Here is a 15,332-nt window from a genome sequence, read left to right on the forward strand (position 1 = left end):
TCTGAGCCCACAGTTCTTTTCTAGGACAATATACCTCAGAAAGCCTGGGTCCCCCATCCCAGGAAAGGGGTAATGCTTCGGCAGGCAGTGGAAAGCCAGCTGCTGCCTGGGAAGCAGCTGGGCTGGGCTAGACTGAGCGGAGGCAAGAGTGGCACTGGGGTGAGATTACTGGGGAGCAAGGGAGGGACCCAAACCCCAGCAAGTGCACTGAGACGCCTCAGGGAGTTTTTAAAGCAGCTCCCTCGCGTGAGATGGATAGACTAGACCGTTCATAGGACTGATACATCTCTTACTTCTTTCAAGTGAAAATGGATGTTCTAAACTCCCAAAGAAAGCCGTTTGGGTCCCCAAACTGTCTGATCTTGGAACATCAGTGTTTCATGGGTTGCCAGAATATCCTCTCAGGACACCATATCCGTATTGTTTCAGAGACTGGACGGAATTCTGAGTTGCAGACGGGTGGGAGTCAGAACTTACCAGTTGAGGCTCATTTTAAAGACGAACCGGAGCGGGGCGCCTGGGTGGCGCAGTCTGTTAAGCGTCCGACTTCAGCCAGGTCACGATCTCGCGGTCCGTGAGTTCGTGCCCCGCGTCGGGCTCTGGGCTGATTGGCTCGGAGCCTGGAGCCTGTTTCCGATTCTGTGTCTCCCTCTCTCTCTGCCCCTCCCCGTTCATGCCCCCTCCCCCGTTCATGCCCCCCTCCCCCGTTCATGCTCTGTCTCTCTCTGTCCCAAAAATAAATAAACGTTGAAAAAAAAAAAAAAAAACAACAAAAAAAACACAACGAACCGGAGGTCAGGCCGGCAGAGCTCAGAGACCCCGGAGCTAGTGACTGAAAAGGCGGGACGGGAACTCAGAGCACTGGTTGACCCACTACCCCCCGGCTGAGGGTCAGTGAGCATCACCTGCAAACCTGTGGAATGTTTTGCTTCTGAGCACTGGAGGCATGTTGAGGGCTTCCTTGTCCCAGGAGAGCTTAGTGTGCTTACTCCCAGCAGAGCACCATTCCTAGGTGGCTTTACCCTCCCTCTCCCGGGCAGATATAAAGCTCGACCTACTGGAGAACACATTAGGATTCAGTGAGGAATAAAACTTTTCTGGGGAAAGTGAGGAAGCAGAAGAAAACAGAAGAGGGCTCGGGGAGTAAAAGCATGTGACCAAGTCTTCCCTTTGTCTTAAATCCGGCACAAGACCCTTTTCCAGGAGACTAGGCAACATCGCCACCTGGTGGCCATTGAGGGCGCATGCTTTAGAAAGGAGTAGAAATGCTGCGCCAGGGCTCCCCTTCTGATGCAAAACCCACCGTGCCCACCCTTCCCTCACCCCTTCCGGGGGGGGGGGGTACAGTGGCATTTGGCACAGCGGGGCACCTGTTTAGGCAGCAGGAAGCTACACTGCCTGTGACTCCAGGCCAAGTGGACACCCTTCACTCGGCATTAGCTGACAGTGTCTAGAAGGTTTGGGCTGACCAGCAAAATGGAAGCCGTGTGTGCTGATCCACATGAGGGCAGGTGGGGTCTTTTAGGCTCCAAGACCTTCGAGAAGACATGGCCTTTCAAGGCCTTCAAGGCTGTGAAGAAGCCTCACAGCCAGCCCTGTTCGTAGTCATCAGTCACCTGCTACTCCAGGTACTGAGGACTCCGCGGAGGTGGGGGCCTCCTACTGTCTATAAAGGCGACACTCCTTTCCCAAACTAATCCAGTCATCTGCCTTTGTAAGAGCTTCTCAGTCAATGGCGGGGGGAGGTGGGGGGGGGGGAGCTTCTCAGTAAAAAAAAAAAAAAAAAAAAAAGAGAAAAAGAAAAAGGAAAAGCCAACTTCTGCTGCTCAGTCATCAGATGAACAGGGAGAGTGTTTTTAAAAGTAGTCATGGAGGCTATTATCTTATTGATCAAAGTCCAGCCATTTGCCAAGGTATATACACATTTTATTTAAAAAAGTTTACAGTTTTCATTATACACAACTATTAAGAGGTTATAGTCAGAGGAGGCATTTGTCCTGTTGACAGAAGTGCCCGCTAGATCATCACAATGCAAGGAACAAGGTGGAAGGGAGGAGATAGGGCAAGGAAAAAAATAAGCGATAAAAAGCTTAGATTTCAATTAAGGGCTGGTAAGTCCCTTTTATCTCTTCAAGTATCACACAATATGTACCAAATACAATCAGTAAATAATGGCCATTTCTTCCCAAGCCCACAGCCAAGACAGTATTTGCTGAATGGAGTCTGGCCCCTCCTCAGGTTGCGTGGAGAACCTGAACAGCCGAGGGCCGCTAACTCCCCCTCCCCAAGGGGCCTCCACGCCAATCCCTGACGGAACCACCAAGGTGTTCAGTGGCCAGAGAAAATAGGAACATGGATTCAGAAGTCCAGAGAAATGCAGGTCTTTGCGCCCAATCAGAAAGGATTTGATTTTAGTCAAGGCGGCTATGAACCCGGTTAGGAAGTTGATGAAATAAAAAAGAACTCTTGCTAACTTTTGTTAATGGCTTTCACTCTTCTAATTGAGTCCCTAGAACATAGAAGGGCCGTCTGCCATTCAAAATCAAACACCGGTTCCCAGAAAGCTGGGGTCTAGAAACTTCACCCATGAAGGCTAGCAGAGGACCTGTCTTTCATGATTCTCAGCCATCATAACAGGAGGCCTAATAAAAAGCAAGTGTCAGGCCAAGGCCGACCAGGGATCGAGAGAGCGTTTCGAGGGGAGACACTCCTCAGGAGCCTAGATCAGCCAGTTGGCAATGAGAACGGCTTCTCAAGTGGAAGAACAATGTTAGGTACTGGAGACAGATACGGCAACTTCTGGTAACGATCTCACTAGTATAAAATGCTGGTTGAAACCGCACAGGAACCTCAGGGAGGGCGAGAAGGTTGAAAGCACACGAGCAAACTGCCAGCATCTAGCTTGGCTACCACTGAATGCAACCCACCAGGCCCCCGCGCTGGGGCTGCAGGACAGCAGCGGTCACGTGCTGCGGGCTGCGGCCACCTCGCTCGTCGCTTTTGGCGCGAGCTTGAGCTCGGCCATTTGAACAGGGGCAGAGGATGGCTTGCGCTGGTCAAACCACAAGGTAAGACTTCAAAATGAACCATGGGTACGCTAAGAAAGGGAGGGAACCTGCCAGAAGCAACTCCGACCTACGACCACCACCTTTAAAAGCAATAATGTTCAGCCTTTCTGAGGGGCTCTGGGTGCTTTTCTGAGCATTATGATGGGAAACCTGGAAAAGCTTTTGGTGCCGTGACACCCCCTGCCTTACTGCATCTCATCTATTACTGGGGGCCCAGAGTCCTCTGATTCACAGCCAGGCCTCCTTCTAGCTCCCGCTGTACCTAGAAGCATGGTCTCCGCCTCCAGCCTCCCTCTCCCAGGTACAGGAAGGGACAAAAGTTAGCATAGAAAGGGATTCTGTCCGACTTATCAAAAACCGGTTTCTCAGAGGAGAGGGAAAGCCCCACACAGAGCCCAAAACATGCACGGGACCAAGGTGAGCGCCCAGAAAGGACAGATTTGCACAGAATGAGAGGGTACAGCGTGATTTGGGTAGCAATTCCAGGAGCCTCCTTGTGCTAACAGGGAGCCTCATCACATCTTCATCAGACAGACTTGGATGGACAAACACACACGCACACATGCTACAGCCATGCTACACTCAGATCTGCTCCTTAAGCCCTGCAACCTCCCCAACACGTCTTCGTCCGAGAATTCCACACCACCAGGCTCCCAGTGCCAGAGCGCTCCGTCAGCGGGGAGCTGTGATGTCTTTTTATTCGAGAAAAGCGGATCTAGTTGGGGAGCAGAGCTGTGGCTCACACACATTCCCCTAAACTTGGCTCTACTAGCTTGTTTTTTGTTTTTTTTTTTTTTTTGACAAGATTAAAAGCAATTATTATCTGGACATTATTTTTTTTGAAAGGTAATTAGAACACTATTGTTTATACAATATTGAAAAAATACAATTTTTTATTGTTTGAACTCAAATCACCACCCAGCACTTTAAAGCCTACCCTAAGTCGCACCTACAATTTAAACGGTTATAGCACAAGCAAGCTGCTAATTCAGCAGGTAAGCAGGTTAGTGCCAGCAGAGACCCTCCCTCCCCCAAAGTAATGAGAAGACAACGCGCTAGAAAAGAGTTAAAGCACACCATTCCATGTTAAATAGTTAACACTACCCCTCCAACAAGCCACAAATGCTAGATAGATAACTCAGTACGGTTAACTAACCACAGCCCTACATAACTGCACTTAAAAAAAAATGTCTTTTTTAAGGAAACCTTTTGCTTCATGCCCGTAATTAACATAAGTAAATTCTTTGTCTTTTATTTAGGAAAATAATCATGCTAAGAGCAAGTTGTACTTTATATAGCTTTTTAAAGAAAAGACTGATTGTGCTTTTTGAATAAAAAAAGACAGGGTATCTTCCAACCTCACTGACTCAAACCTTGTGAAATAGTTAGCACTTCTAAACTAAGACACACATCAGAAAGAAAAATCATCCCTGTGGGACACTCAAAAATTGTCTTGAGAAAGTTTTAGGATTGGCTAATTCTGCTATTGTCCTATTGGTTGTGGCAAAAAAGGGATACAGACTTGCTGTCTAAAGTTCTCCAAATTCAGCAGGCAACACTCCTGTTTGAAGAAAACCCTGCCGGCAACCTGGACCTATGCTTAGCTGAGCAAACATTTGATTAGCAGGCATTTTCAACTGTCTGATTTCCTCTTAACGCTTACAGGAGAGAACATTTTCCTCCTTCAAAACCTGTTCTACCACATCGCATTTCCGAATCTTCCCTCCTATCCAGTCACACTCTGAAAACAGCGGTTTTTTTCCCATGCAGAGTCACTCTGGGTACAAGGACCTTTATTTGTTCCAATTATTACTCATTTTAAATTTAGAATGTGTGTTGGGTCTAAAATACCCATTTCCCACTCCCACAAGCAGATGATGACCAGGCCGCTGCCAAGAGCGGCAGCAGAAGAGAAAACAAACCCAAAACATGAACGAGAGCACCCAGGAGTCACAGCCACCAGACGGGTCTTCTTGCGAGTCTAATGGTCCACTGAGTGGCTGCCCAAGGAGGAGGCCATCTCTTGGTGAATATTAAATTTGCACCTTGTCTAAGCACGATTCACACACACACACACACACACACACACACCAAAAAAAAAAAAAAAAAAAAAACAAAACCCAACCACAACAACAACATAAAAACACCCACAACCACCCTCCAAATTAAAGCTCTCAGTCCAGGGTAGCAGTCCCAAAGTGGCCAACAGGATGGGGATGTGACTCTGCACGTGTTGGATGAGACGAAACAACTTCTCTTCTCCTCCTGTCCTGTCCTCTCAAAAAGGTATGGATTATAAGCTCTACCCCCAAGAAAAAGAATCAGGTTCAGAAAACACTTCCAAAAGGTTCTCCAAAGCAAAACACTTGCGGCTGCGGGGCCTGGTAGTGAGAAGGGCAGGAATCTACATATAAAAATGTACTTAAAATCCAGAGTCAAAAAATTGTTGTTAGGTTTCAATACTCCAATTAGCTCCCTGTTTTAAACTGTTACTCCGCGGAAACGGGGCCACCAAGGCTTCCCGGGAAGGAGCGGTTGGGGATCTGCCGTGGCGGCTCTAGGTGATCCCACAGCAGGTGCAGGCCTTCCTCCCCGCCCGGTTCCTCCCGACCGTTTTGAAAAAGCGCTATATTCTATGTTCAGGTCCAAGAGCTGGTTGGTTTGGTTTGTTTCTTTGGAACCATCAATAAAAGAAGCCACTTTTTCCTGTTATTTTTACTCACGTCTATCTATCAGAGCGGCTGTTTCTTTCGACAGTTCAGTAGCACACAGGCTGACTTGGCCAAATGGACTTATGAATGCATGCATTCGGACCGCATATTGCTACCAAAATGGAATGTGGGGATATGCTATGCACCTCAGGTTGAGAAATGACCAGGAAATCAAGATCTAAAGGGTGATATATAATATATATATATCAATGCTATTATTCATAAAAACCTTGTTTAGTAATAAAAAAAATTGCTTTGTTTAAATATGAATATTATAGTCTGCTTCTCATGGTTAGGAAATAATAGTCTTTCTGAAAAGCAGGTGCTTTTTCTACTACAACTCCATATCCTGGGCCTCATCTTCCGAAAAGTCAGACATAGAACTCTCCGACGAGCTGTCACCGGTGCCCTCTTCCTGCTCTTTCAGTGCTTCTTCCGTCGCGTATTTCTGGATGTACTCTGCACAGAGGGTGGGGAGAAAGAAAACACAGGGGTAGTGAGCAGGCAGGCGCGCGCTTCAGTGACCCCCAAGCTGGCGAAGTCCCAGGGAAGTTTGAGCTTTCCTTACCTGCCAGGGGGCGGGGGGAAGAAAAGAGGCCAGTTCCTATGGTCACTAAAAACTAAAGGGAAAATCCCTCGGAAGACGTCTTTGGAGTTCGTGCATTCTGCCCCCTTAGTAAGGGAGGCAAAGCAGAAACCTGACTTGCAGAAATCTGAATCTCCATCCTAGGACTCCCTTGGGCCATCACCTCCCAGGTGGATGTGTACAAGGCAGCCGGCCACCCTGGGTCTTGGCCGCAGGGCACGGGAGAGCCGGCAGACATCCGGGATGGTGTCGGTGCGAACCGGCCTCCGGTTCTGCTGCCGGGGCGCCCTCGTTCTTGCCTTGTTGGGGTGTCCACGTGCTTGCACTCCTCCAAACTTGCAGAACTGGGGAAACGTGAACCTCACCCTTTCTCTTTATCTCCGTGTTAATAAAACTATTCACCTCCCAGGTAGAACAGGACTAGGTATGATTCCATGGTAATTTATAAGGAAATCCCCCATCATTTTTAGACTTGCAGTTATATAATTATAGTCAGCCCAAATCTATTATTTTAAGAATAGATTTTAGTCTAAACAGATCCTGCCTGTCAGGTTTTTGAAGCAGCTGGTAAAACAGTCTCTCAATCTGCTCAGGAATGAGCTGCTATCTGGAGACACGGCTCACCCGAGTGACTTTATCATCTACTATTTACCTGAAGATTTATGCTGCTGTAGTCTAGGCTGAATCTGCTGGCTGAAAATTTTAAGAGCTGCTGAACAAGCAAACAAACTTGTTCCTAAAAACTCAAAGTGCACACTGTTTTTAAGTAAATAGCTCACACATGATACCCTGTTCAGAATGCCAGCAGGAGAGAAACACATCCTCACGTCCTTATGCTTTGTTTTTCTTCCTACGGAGTTGCAGGGATATAGCACGAGAGGAAGAGAAGGAAATTTGAATAATGTAATGCAGGGGCCTAGCGAGGACTATTGTTTTATATTTTTAAAGGGTTGTTTAAAAAGAAAAAAAAGAATGCGTGACGGAGACTCTATGTGGCCAAATCTGGCCCTATTTACAGAAAAAGTCTGCAGACTTCTGACTTAGAGCCCTACGGATTCCTCATAATGAAGCTTGATGCGGAGATGAGGTTTCAAAAGCTCCTGACTAGGTAAGAACTTACCTTATCTTTTAGGCAGACAGAACGGTTTATTAGTCTTAGAAATTTTATTTTTACCCTCTAGTGGGTCAGTTCCTTTGCTTCATTTGTAGAAAGAAGTGGCTGCACTTTGACATTGTTGACACTGTAACGTGATACTTATTAGCTCTCTTCAGTATATTCAAGGGAACAAATATGTTTTAAGTGCTTACTAGGTCAAGGCCTTTCAGGAGATAGAAAAATGGAAGAGCAAGGTCAGTGACGAGCAGGAGACAAAGACGCAGATAAAAGCAGTTTGCTGCCAAGTGCCATCGGAGAGAAGCCTGGAGGAAGGGGCTCCAGCCTCTGAGAGCCAGGAAGGCAGGCACGCGTGCGCTGACCCTTGAGGGAACTGTCAGCTGCAGCGAAGGAGACGCCATTCCAGGGGGGAAGCACAGGGGAGAAGGAAGTGGCTGGGATGGTAAAACGCAACACTGAGAACTACACTTGTAGCTGAAGCACATAAGGCAAAATGTATAGGTCTTGTAATAGGCTGTACGGTGGGTATATGGTTAAGTTACTCTGTTCCGTTTTTGTTTTTTTTGTAGGGTTGAAACTTCCCTGAAATAGGGTATACTGTAATATGTATTGTAATAATAGATAGTTGGGTATCTGAAACTCATCCAATTTGATGGTCACATATTGATACATTTAGGAGTGCAGGCACAGATGTAGATCACACAGAGTGAGAGAGAGCCCTGAACAGCAGGCCAAGGTGCCACGCAGTCAAGGTTTTAAGCAGAGAGTGCCCTATCTTTAGACAGCTCCACTGGTGCCCGTCTGTCCTACAGGCAGTTCATATTTACCTGATAAAAAAGCATCAACTATATATGAATGCTGACTAATATCCATGGTAAGAAAGGTTACATACCCTGACCTCTAAGGCTAGGCATGGAAATGTCTGGTAAGGCAGCCTGGGAGAGAGGTCACATCTAGGCACACTTTTGGAAATCGTCTACTTGGAGGGAAGTATCTACAGCTGTGAAGGGTGAATTAGCTCCCCAAGTGGTGACTGAGGATGAGAGAAAGCTGAAGAACTGGATCTTAAGAGAATGACCATGTTTAGGAACGGAATGAGAAAAGCTGTCAGGAAGGGAAGGGACAAAATACCAAAGCTGCAGAGAAGTCAGGATAATGGGTCTTAAGAAGGGTCCAAATGACTAGGAAGAAATGAGTTCACAGATTACCAGTAGAGGAGGGAACACAAACTAGACCTCAGGGGTTTAGGGCAAGGGAGAGAGAACTTTGAAAAAGGCTTCTGAAACGGGGGTGCCTCTGATAGGCTAGGGGTGGAGGAAACCCAAGAGGAAGAGGAAGACCAACAGGCTGGGGGCCAGAGGAGTGAGTCTAAGCAATTAGGATAGTTCTTCTAGCCCTGATTTTCAGATTCCGAAGACAAATGATAGCCAACACTGACATTTCAGCAAGCTAAAATGCCCTAAAAGCTAGAGCTTGTCATTCTGAAATAAAAATGTAAATCAGGTTTCTTTTGTAACTGGAACTACAGCGGGTCTGTACTAAAACAGGAATGGTGCTAAAGTGCTGAGGCACAATGAATGTACGAACCATAGAAATCCGCTCCACACCGAGGTATCTGTGGGTTGCAGACATGGTTAAGTGATTCCTATGCCATAATTTTAATAGAGTCTCGTAATAGAATTTTATCTGCTTGAAACGGACTGCTCTTTTTTTCCTTGAAATACAGGTTTATTTGGCTTTACAGATACTCTGCTACATAAATTAGATTTTAATTTGCAAAATACTTGAGACTTAATTAATTGGTGTAGATTTATTTCTGTTTTATCTCAACAAAAGTACCAAACAATACCCGACAGAGATCAGAGCAGGAGGAGAAAAGAAAAGGTAAGCTATTGTTCAAAAAACAGCCTCAAACGCACCTGTCTCATACCTACACGGTGTAGAGTGAAGGCCTATCTAGTCCAGGCTCTTATAAACTGTTTCTACTGCCACCTCTTGCAGACGGACCTCACAGGGGACACACAATTGGCAGGAGGTGACATTCCGAACTGCTATACAGATGGGCAAGTCACGCTCAAAATTAGGTGATACCAAGGCCTGCCATCTGGTTAAAGAGCAGGCCTACTTTCATGGACTCTGAATTCCTTCCCTTTCGGGGGGGGAGGGGGGGTGGGGGGGGCGGGCGGGGGGACTTTATCTAGGCTCTTCACTATGAAGGTTCTCAAGCACACAGTGAGGTAAAAACGAACACCAGAAAACCTCTGTGGAGTTTTAGAGGTTCTTTCGAAACTGTAAGTTTGTTTCCGTGAACGTCACGTCTTACTAGCAGGTAAGCTAAGAAAGAGGAAGCGGGGTTTTACCTCCTGAAGGATGAGCAAGCTAGAGCTACTGCCACTGGTACCTTTCTAACTCAAACAGCACATTTCAAGTTTTACTAGAAAACTGGGCCCTGGGGCCAGGTATCTGCAGCAGATAAGAAATGGGCCCAGATGTAAAGTCTCCAAAGTCAAAGAAAACTAGTACGGGGCCAAGAAAAGAAGCCAGTTGGGTCTTCTTAATTCAATATGTAACATGATACCAAAAAAAAAAAAAAAAAAAAAAAAAGTATAAGGATAAAGTTGGCGTTTCTCAACTGCCAGTTAACTGCTTTCCTAAGGGGCCAGGATGACACTGTCTGGAAACAAATGTGAGGTTATGCCTTTCAGTTAATACTTAACTATCCAGTCCAACTTCCTAATTTTACAAGACAAGAGGAAGCAAATGAAGGTTGAAGTTCTTTTGCACGGGTATCCACAGGGATTTCTGGCAGCGCCCAACACGTGCCTCCTGCTTTCTCATCCTCCCTTCTGCTCTCTCTCTCCTCTTCCTCCTTGCTGGGACCTTCAGCCTCCCGAGGTGTCCATGACCCTCGGAACTGTAGGGGCTAGTGAGCTCTGCTCCGGCCCCCAGACGGCAGTCTCTTTTTAGGCCTGTTTCAGTAACTAAGGGCTTTTCTTTTAATGATCTCAAAGCCCCAAAGACAGAACTTCTGTCTCCAGTTGAAACCATTTGCCTTCTTACCTTTAATTTTCTGCTTGTATTCTTCTGGTCGATGGAGGTACATGGCTGCAGCATCACCATTGAGAGGATCTATGGGGTTGGGATAGGCCAACAACTGGGGCAGGAAGGACTCAAATATATTGGTAAGATCTGAAAAAACAAACAGAAATATGTCACGCACAGAAAAAACAAGTTCTCCTAAATTTACTTGAATTCAGTAGTCAAAACTGCTTATCTTCCTAAATAACCGTATCGAAGTTTTCCATAAAAGTGTGCTCTCTTATACATATGACCTATATCACATATTCCTTTCAACACCAATTGAAAAATTTTTAATTTCATTTTAATGTGAAGAATCAGAAAAAAGGTGTACCTGATATTCGCTTTCAAAGGCAACTGTCCCAGTTCTAATTCACTCCACATTTTAAACCAAGAATTCAGAAATAGTACATTTGTTTAATTAAAATGTGTGTCCCCATACTCAACATTCTTACAAAATGAGTATCTCTTAATATCGCCTTTTTCTACAGCTTTGAAAATCCCCGCTCTGAAAAGTATTCAAGCACCAGATCTTACAAAGAACTTTATATGCCTTGACGTTTAATTCAATTCTCATCAGCTTTAATGGACATAAATACAACCAGGTTTTTTTTTTTTTTATAACCAGTTTTTCAATTATTCTGGCTGATGAAGGCAGGAACCTACATAGACCACTTAAAATCATAGATAATTGTAAGGCAGAGAAATATCAATTTATTGAATTTATTAACAGTCATTTTAGTAAACATTTATTGACTCCCGTCTTGCCACATGCAGCACAAGGTGGCAGGTATACACATGACATTTACACACACAGCAAAGTCAACAAGAGCCCTGCAGTCACACAGTGTTTTATAAAGGGAACAGGCCTTGTAAACCTGTGAAATAAACTACACGTTCCCACCACTTCGGTGATGCTATGACTCCAGTCCATTTGCTCCTCAGTGCACAGACCGTGAAGTGTGATCTTAGCGCTTCCAGCTCTCTGCCCTGCGCCAGTTACTGTACCCCGTTTGGTAGAGAAATTTCTCTTTCTGGAGGGAATGCTAAAGTATAGCATAAAAACTACTCTTTCATTTATTCTGCTCTTTTCATGTATTTTCTTTCCCTTTAGAGTGAGCACTCTTATGCAGTATTTTAAATGAGCGTTTGGTCAAAGCCAAATCACTTTAGATTAGTGGTTCTCAGCCAGCGATGATTTGGCGTCTGGAGAAAAATCTGGTTGTCACATCTGGATGGGGGAGGAGGACAGGTGGTGCCACCAGCACTCACGGACAGAGGCAGGGCTGCTGCTAAACATACTACAATGTACAGGACTTCCCTTTACAACAAATAATTATCTGAGCCAAAATGTCAACAGTGCTGGGTTGCCTGGGTGGCTCAGTCAGTTAAGCATCCAACTTCAGCTCAGGTCATGATCTGACGGTTCGAGAGTTCAAGCCCCCTTTCGGGCTCTGTGCTGACAGCTTAGAGCCTGAAGCCTCCTTCAGATCTGTGTCTTCCTCTCTCTCTGCCCCTCCCCTACTTGCTCTCTTTCTCTCTCTCTCAAAAATAAACATAAAAAAAAATATTTTTTTTTAATGTCAACGGTGCTGAGGTTGAGAAATCCTGGTCTAGATAAAAGGGGTTGACAAGCTTTTTCATAAAGGGCCAAAGTAAATACTTCAGACTCTGGGGGCCACATTAAGTCTCTGTTGTAACTATTCAACACTTAGCTCTACCACTGTGGCTCAAGAGCAGCCACAGACAATAGGTAAACAAATGGGGGTGGCTGTGTTCCAATAAAACTTCATATACAAAAACCAGGCTGCCAATGTTTGTCATCCTCTGCTTTAGAAAACCCTATGGATAAGGGACAACTCTTCCTTGTCAGCGTAAGGCTTCCTAACAGAGTGAGCAGCTGGGAGAATAAGCTAGAGCCACACCATTTAACAGAACTTTCTACAATAATGAAAATGTCCTGTATCTGCGCTGTCCAATATGGTAGCTGCTAGCCACATGTGGCTGTTGAGGCACTGTGGCTGGTGGGACTGAAGAACTGAATTTTTATTTCATTCTAGTTAATTGAAATTTACAGAACTACACATGACTAGGAGACCCCACACTGGACAGTTCAGGTATCGATAGTGATGTCAAGGACAGTCCCAGGACAGTTAGCACAGTGTGCTCCCGGGGAGCAGGTATTGACAGAGCACGTTCATCTTGAACCCCGAGTTATGGGGCCTTGGTATTACTATATGGACTGGAGCTATGTCACCTTCAATAGACTAACTTCCCAAAGAACAGCGTTATTATAAGATTCTCCGATACCAGGAAATGAGTGCAGAGATTCCTAGTCAAAAGAGCAAAACAGAAATAATCTTTCAAGGTAACCCCAATCACCTGCAATAAGGTTTTCCCTGTTATCTTACTTACAACTTTTTTTTTAAAAGGAAGCAACAAAAAAAAAAAAAAAAAAAAAAGGAAGCGACATCAACATAGTCGATAAACCAAGTGAAAACTACTCAAAGCTCAAAGGCTGATAGAGAGATAGAGAAAAACAGAGAATAAAAAATAGAGGAAAATATTTATGCTGTAATGATGGAAGGAAAAAGTCCATAAAATGGCATTTGTCTAGAACTGGAAGTATGTACAGTACATATAATAAAAGTATTTAAAAAAGTCATCTTAAGGCAATAGGCTTACGACTTCTACTTTCACACTTCAAGTGACACTTTGCTTTTTTACCTTTAAAAACGGCATTTTCCTAGAAGCGTGTCCTTTCTACTTTTGCATGTTTGAAATGTTTAAATAAAACACAAGTCTAAAAATTAAGGTAAATAAATTCTGAAGAAAAAACAAGGTGTGGAAGTTTTACAAACTGAACACGATCCCAGAGAAGAGTTAACAAGAGTTACATCAACACTAATAATAGTAACAGGAATGGTAGCAGCCAGTGTGCTTACAAGCCAGGCCCTGGTAAACACTTCACATGTACACTCTTAGTTTCACTGCAGCCAAAGAGCTAATTACCATCTCCATTCTGCATATGGGGAAACTGCGGCACAAAGAGGTTATGCAACTTGTCCAAAGAGCGGATTTCAAACCTGGGCTTATCTACCATGCTGCCTTTGTCGGTAGATGAAATGAACGCTGTCTAAATTTTCATGACGGCACGAGCTACCACATCTGGGCATTCAAACTGCATATCCTCAGAGACGGCCACCCCCTACCTCAAAGTGTTCCCTTCTCACAAGTTCAAGGCCAGTAGAATGATCTAAGCAGAGAATGTTAAGGCATTTCTGTGGCTGAACTGTCTGATACTTCACAGAAGCAACGTGCTTGTTTTCAAGTAGCTCAATCACAGAAAAGTAGCCCACGGCTCTTCACGGATATCCGCATGTGGTGACCTGGGAGGTCTCCTGTCGCATCGTCATTATAGGTGCTACTCAAAAAGGTTAGCACAGCTGGGGTGCCTCGGTGGCTCAGCAGGTTGAGTGTCCGACTGTTGGTTTAGGCTCAGGTCACGGTCCCAGGGTCGTGGAATCGAGCCCCATGTTAGGCTCCACGCTGATCATGGAGCCTGCTGAAGATTCTCTCTCCCTGCCTCTCCCTTTGCCCCTCTCCCCTGCTCCCCCCATGCTCTTGCTTTAAAATTTAAAAAAAGATTATAGATATATATAATATAAAGATTAGCAGCTGAATATTCCTATCAACGACAAAAACCTTAAAAAAAAGTGTATTTTTATTCTCTTTAAGTAACTTCCAGAAGTGCTTTCGGACTTGAGAAATATGGCAGACAACATGTTTCATAACTAGGTGTTTCATGTGTTCCAGGAAGGGATTTTTATACCCTTTCCCCACTACTTTTAAGTTTCTCAAGCTACCGATAAGTGGCTCTGCCTAGGTATTTGTTCCCAACAAGTAAAAGAACCCTCAATTATTTGTTCTGCCTTCCTGCGTTCTCCTGTCCTCCTGCATTAACACAGTTCTGATCCATTTTACAGATGTGCTGAGTCACACCTGTAAAACAGAAGAGCAGAAAAGGAAAAGTGCACAGCCCATTCCAGGCAAAGAGGGCAGACCGTAAAGACCAGGATGCTATGGCTGTGGGCATTTTAAAGAGGTAACACGACCCTGAAAGTGGCCGACACAGTGATTACTATTGAGAGGGTCCTCACCCACAAAACATCTCTACCAAATTGCAGATAAAAATGGTCTTTCAAGATAAATACTGGCAGAAAAGACCGAAACTACAAACCAAGAGTGAAACAAAGATACTCATCTTTGGAAAAATCCATCATAAAATGAATATTTTCCCCTAGAATTTAATAATAATAATAATTATTGTTATAATAATTATAATTATAATAATAAATCAATAACAGTTCAAAGTCTTTTCAAAAAAAAATTAATCTTGGGGCGACTGGGTGGCTCGGTCGGTTAAGCGGCCGACTTCGCCTCAGGTCATGATCTCTCGGTCCGTGAGTTCGAGCCCCGCGTCGGGCCCTGTGCTGACGGCTCAGAGCCTGGAGCCTGTTTCAGATTCTGTGTCTCCCTCTCTCTGACCCTCCCCTGTTCATGCTGTCTCTCCCTGTCTCAAAAATAAATAAAACGTTAAAAAAAAAAAATGAAAAAAAAAATTAATCTTCTACTTTTTGAAAGGGAGAGAGCCAGACACAGGTTACGCAGTATAGAGATTATAGTCAGCTGGCTCCACTATTGGCTGCCTTAATTCTTCAAGGAAATCCAAAGATCCCAGAGAAGTATTTTTTTTTTTTTTAAGTTTATTTAGA

The 15,332-nt window shown here is 44.7% G+C and overlaps 1 protein-coding gene across 6 annotated transcripts in view; it reads right to left on the bottom strand.

Annotated features, from left to right (window-relative positions):
- Positions 1-1,904: 1,904 nt before the first annotated feature.
- The window catches only part of UBE2H (ubiquitin conjugating enzyme E2 H), a 103,093-nt gene continuing 89,665 nt past the window's right edge, over positions 1,905-15,332 (bottom strand). For all 6 annotated transcript variants that reach the window (XM_030308432.1, XM_030308430.1, XM_030308428.1 and 3 more), the window contains 2 exons: positions 10,540-10,668; positions 1,905-6,238 (listed from right to left, as the gene is read on the bottom strand). In XM_030308432.1, coding sequence (XP_030164292.1) covers positions 6,114-6,238; positions 10,540-10,668 — 254 coding nt within the window. In that variant the 3' untranslated portion in view covers positions 1,905-6,113. The remainder of the gene's footprint in view (positions 6,239-10,539; positions 10,669-15,332) is intronic.

Source organism: Lynx canadensis, chromosome A2 (genome assembly GCF_007474595.2).
Source record: "Lynx canadensis isolate LIC74 chromosome A2, mLynCan4.pri.v2, whole genome shotgun sequence".
Lineage (NCBI taxonomy): Eukaryota > Metazoa > Chordata > Mammalia > Carnivora > Felidae > Lynx > Lynx canadensis.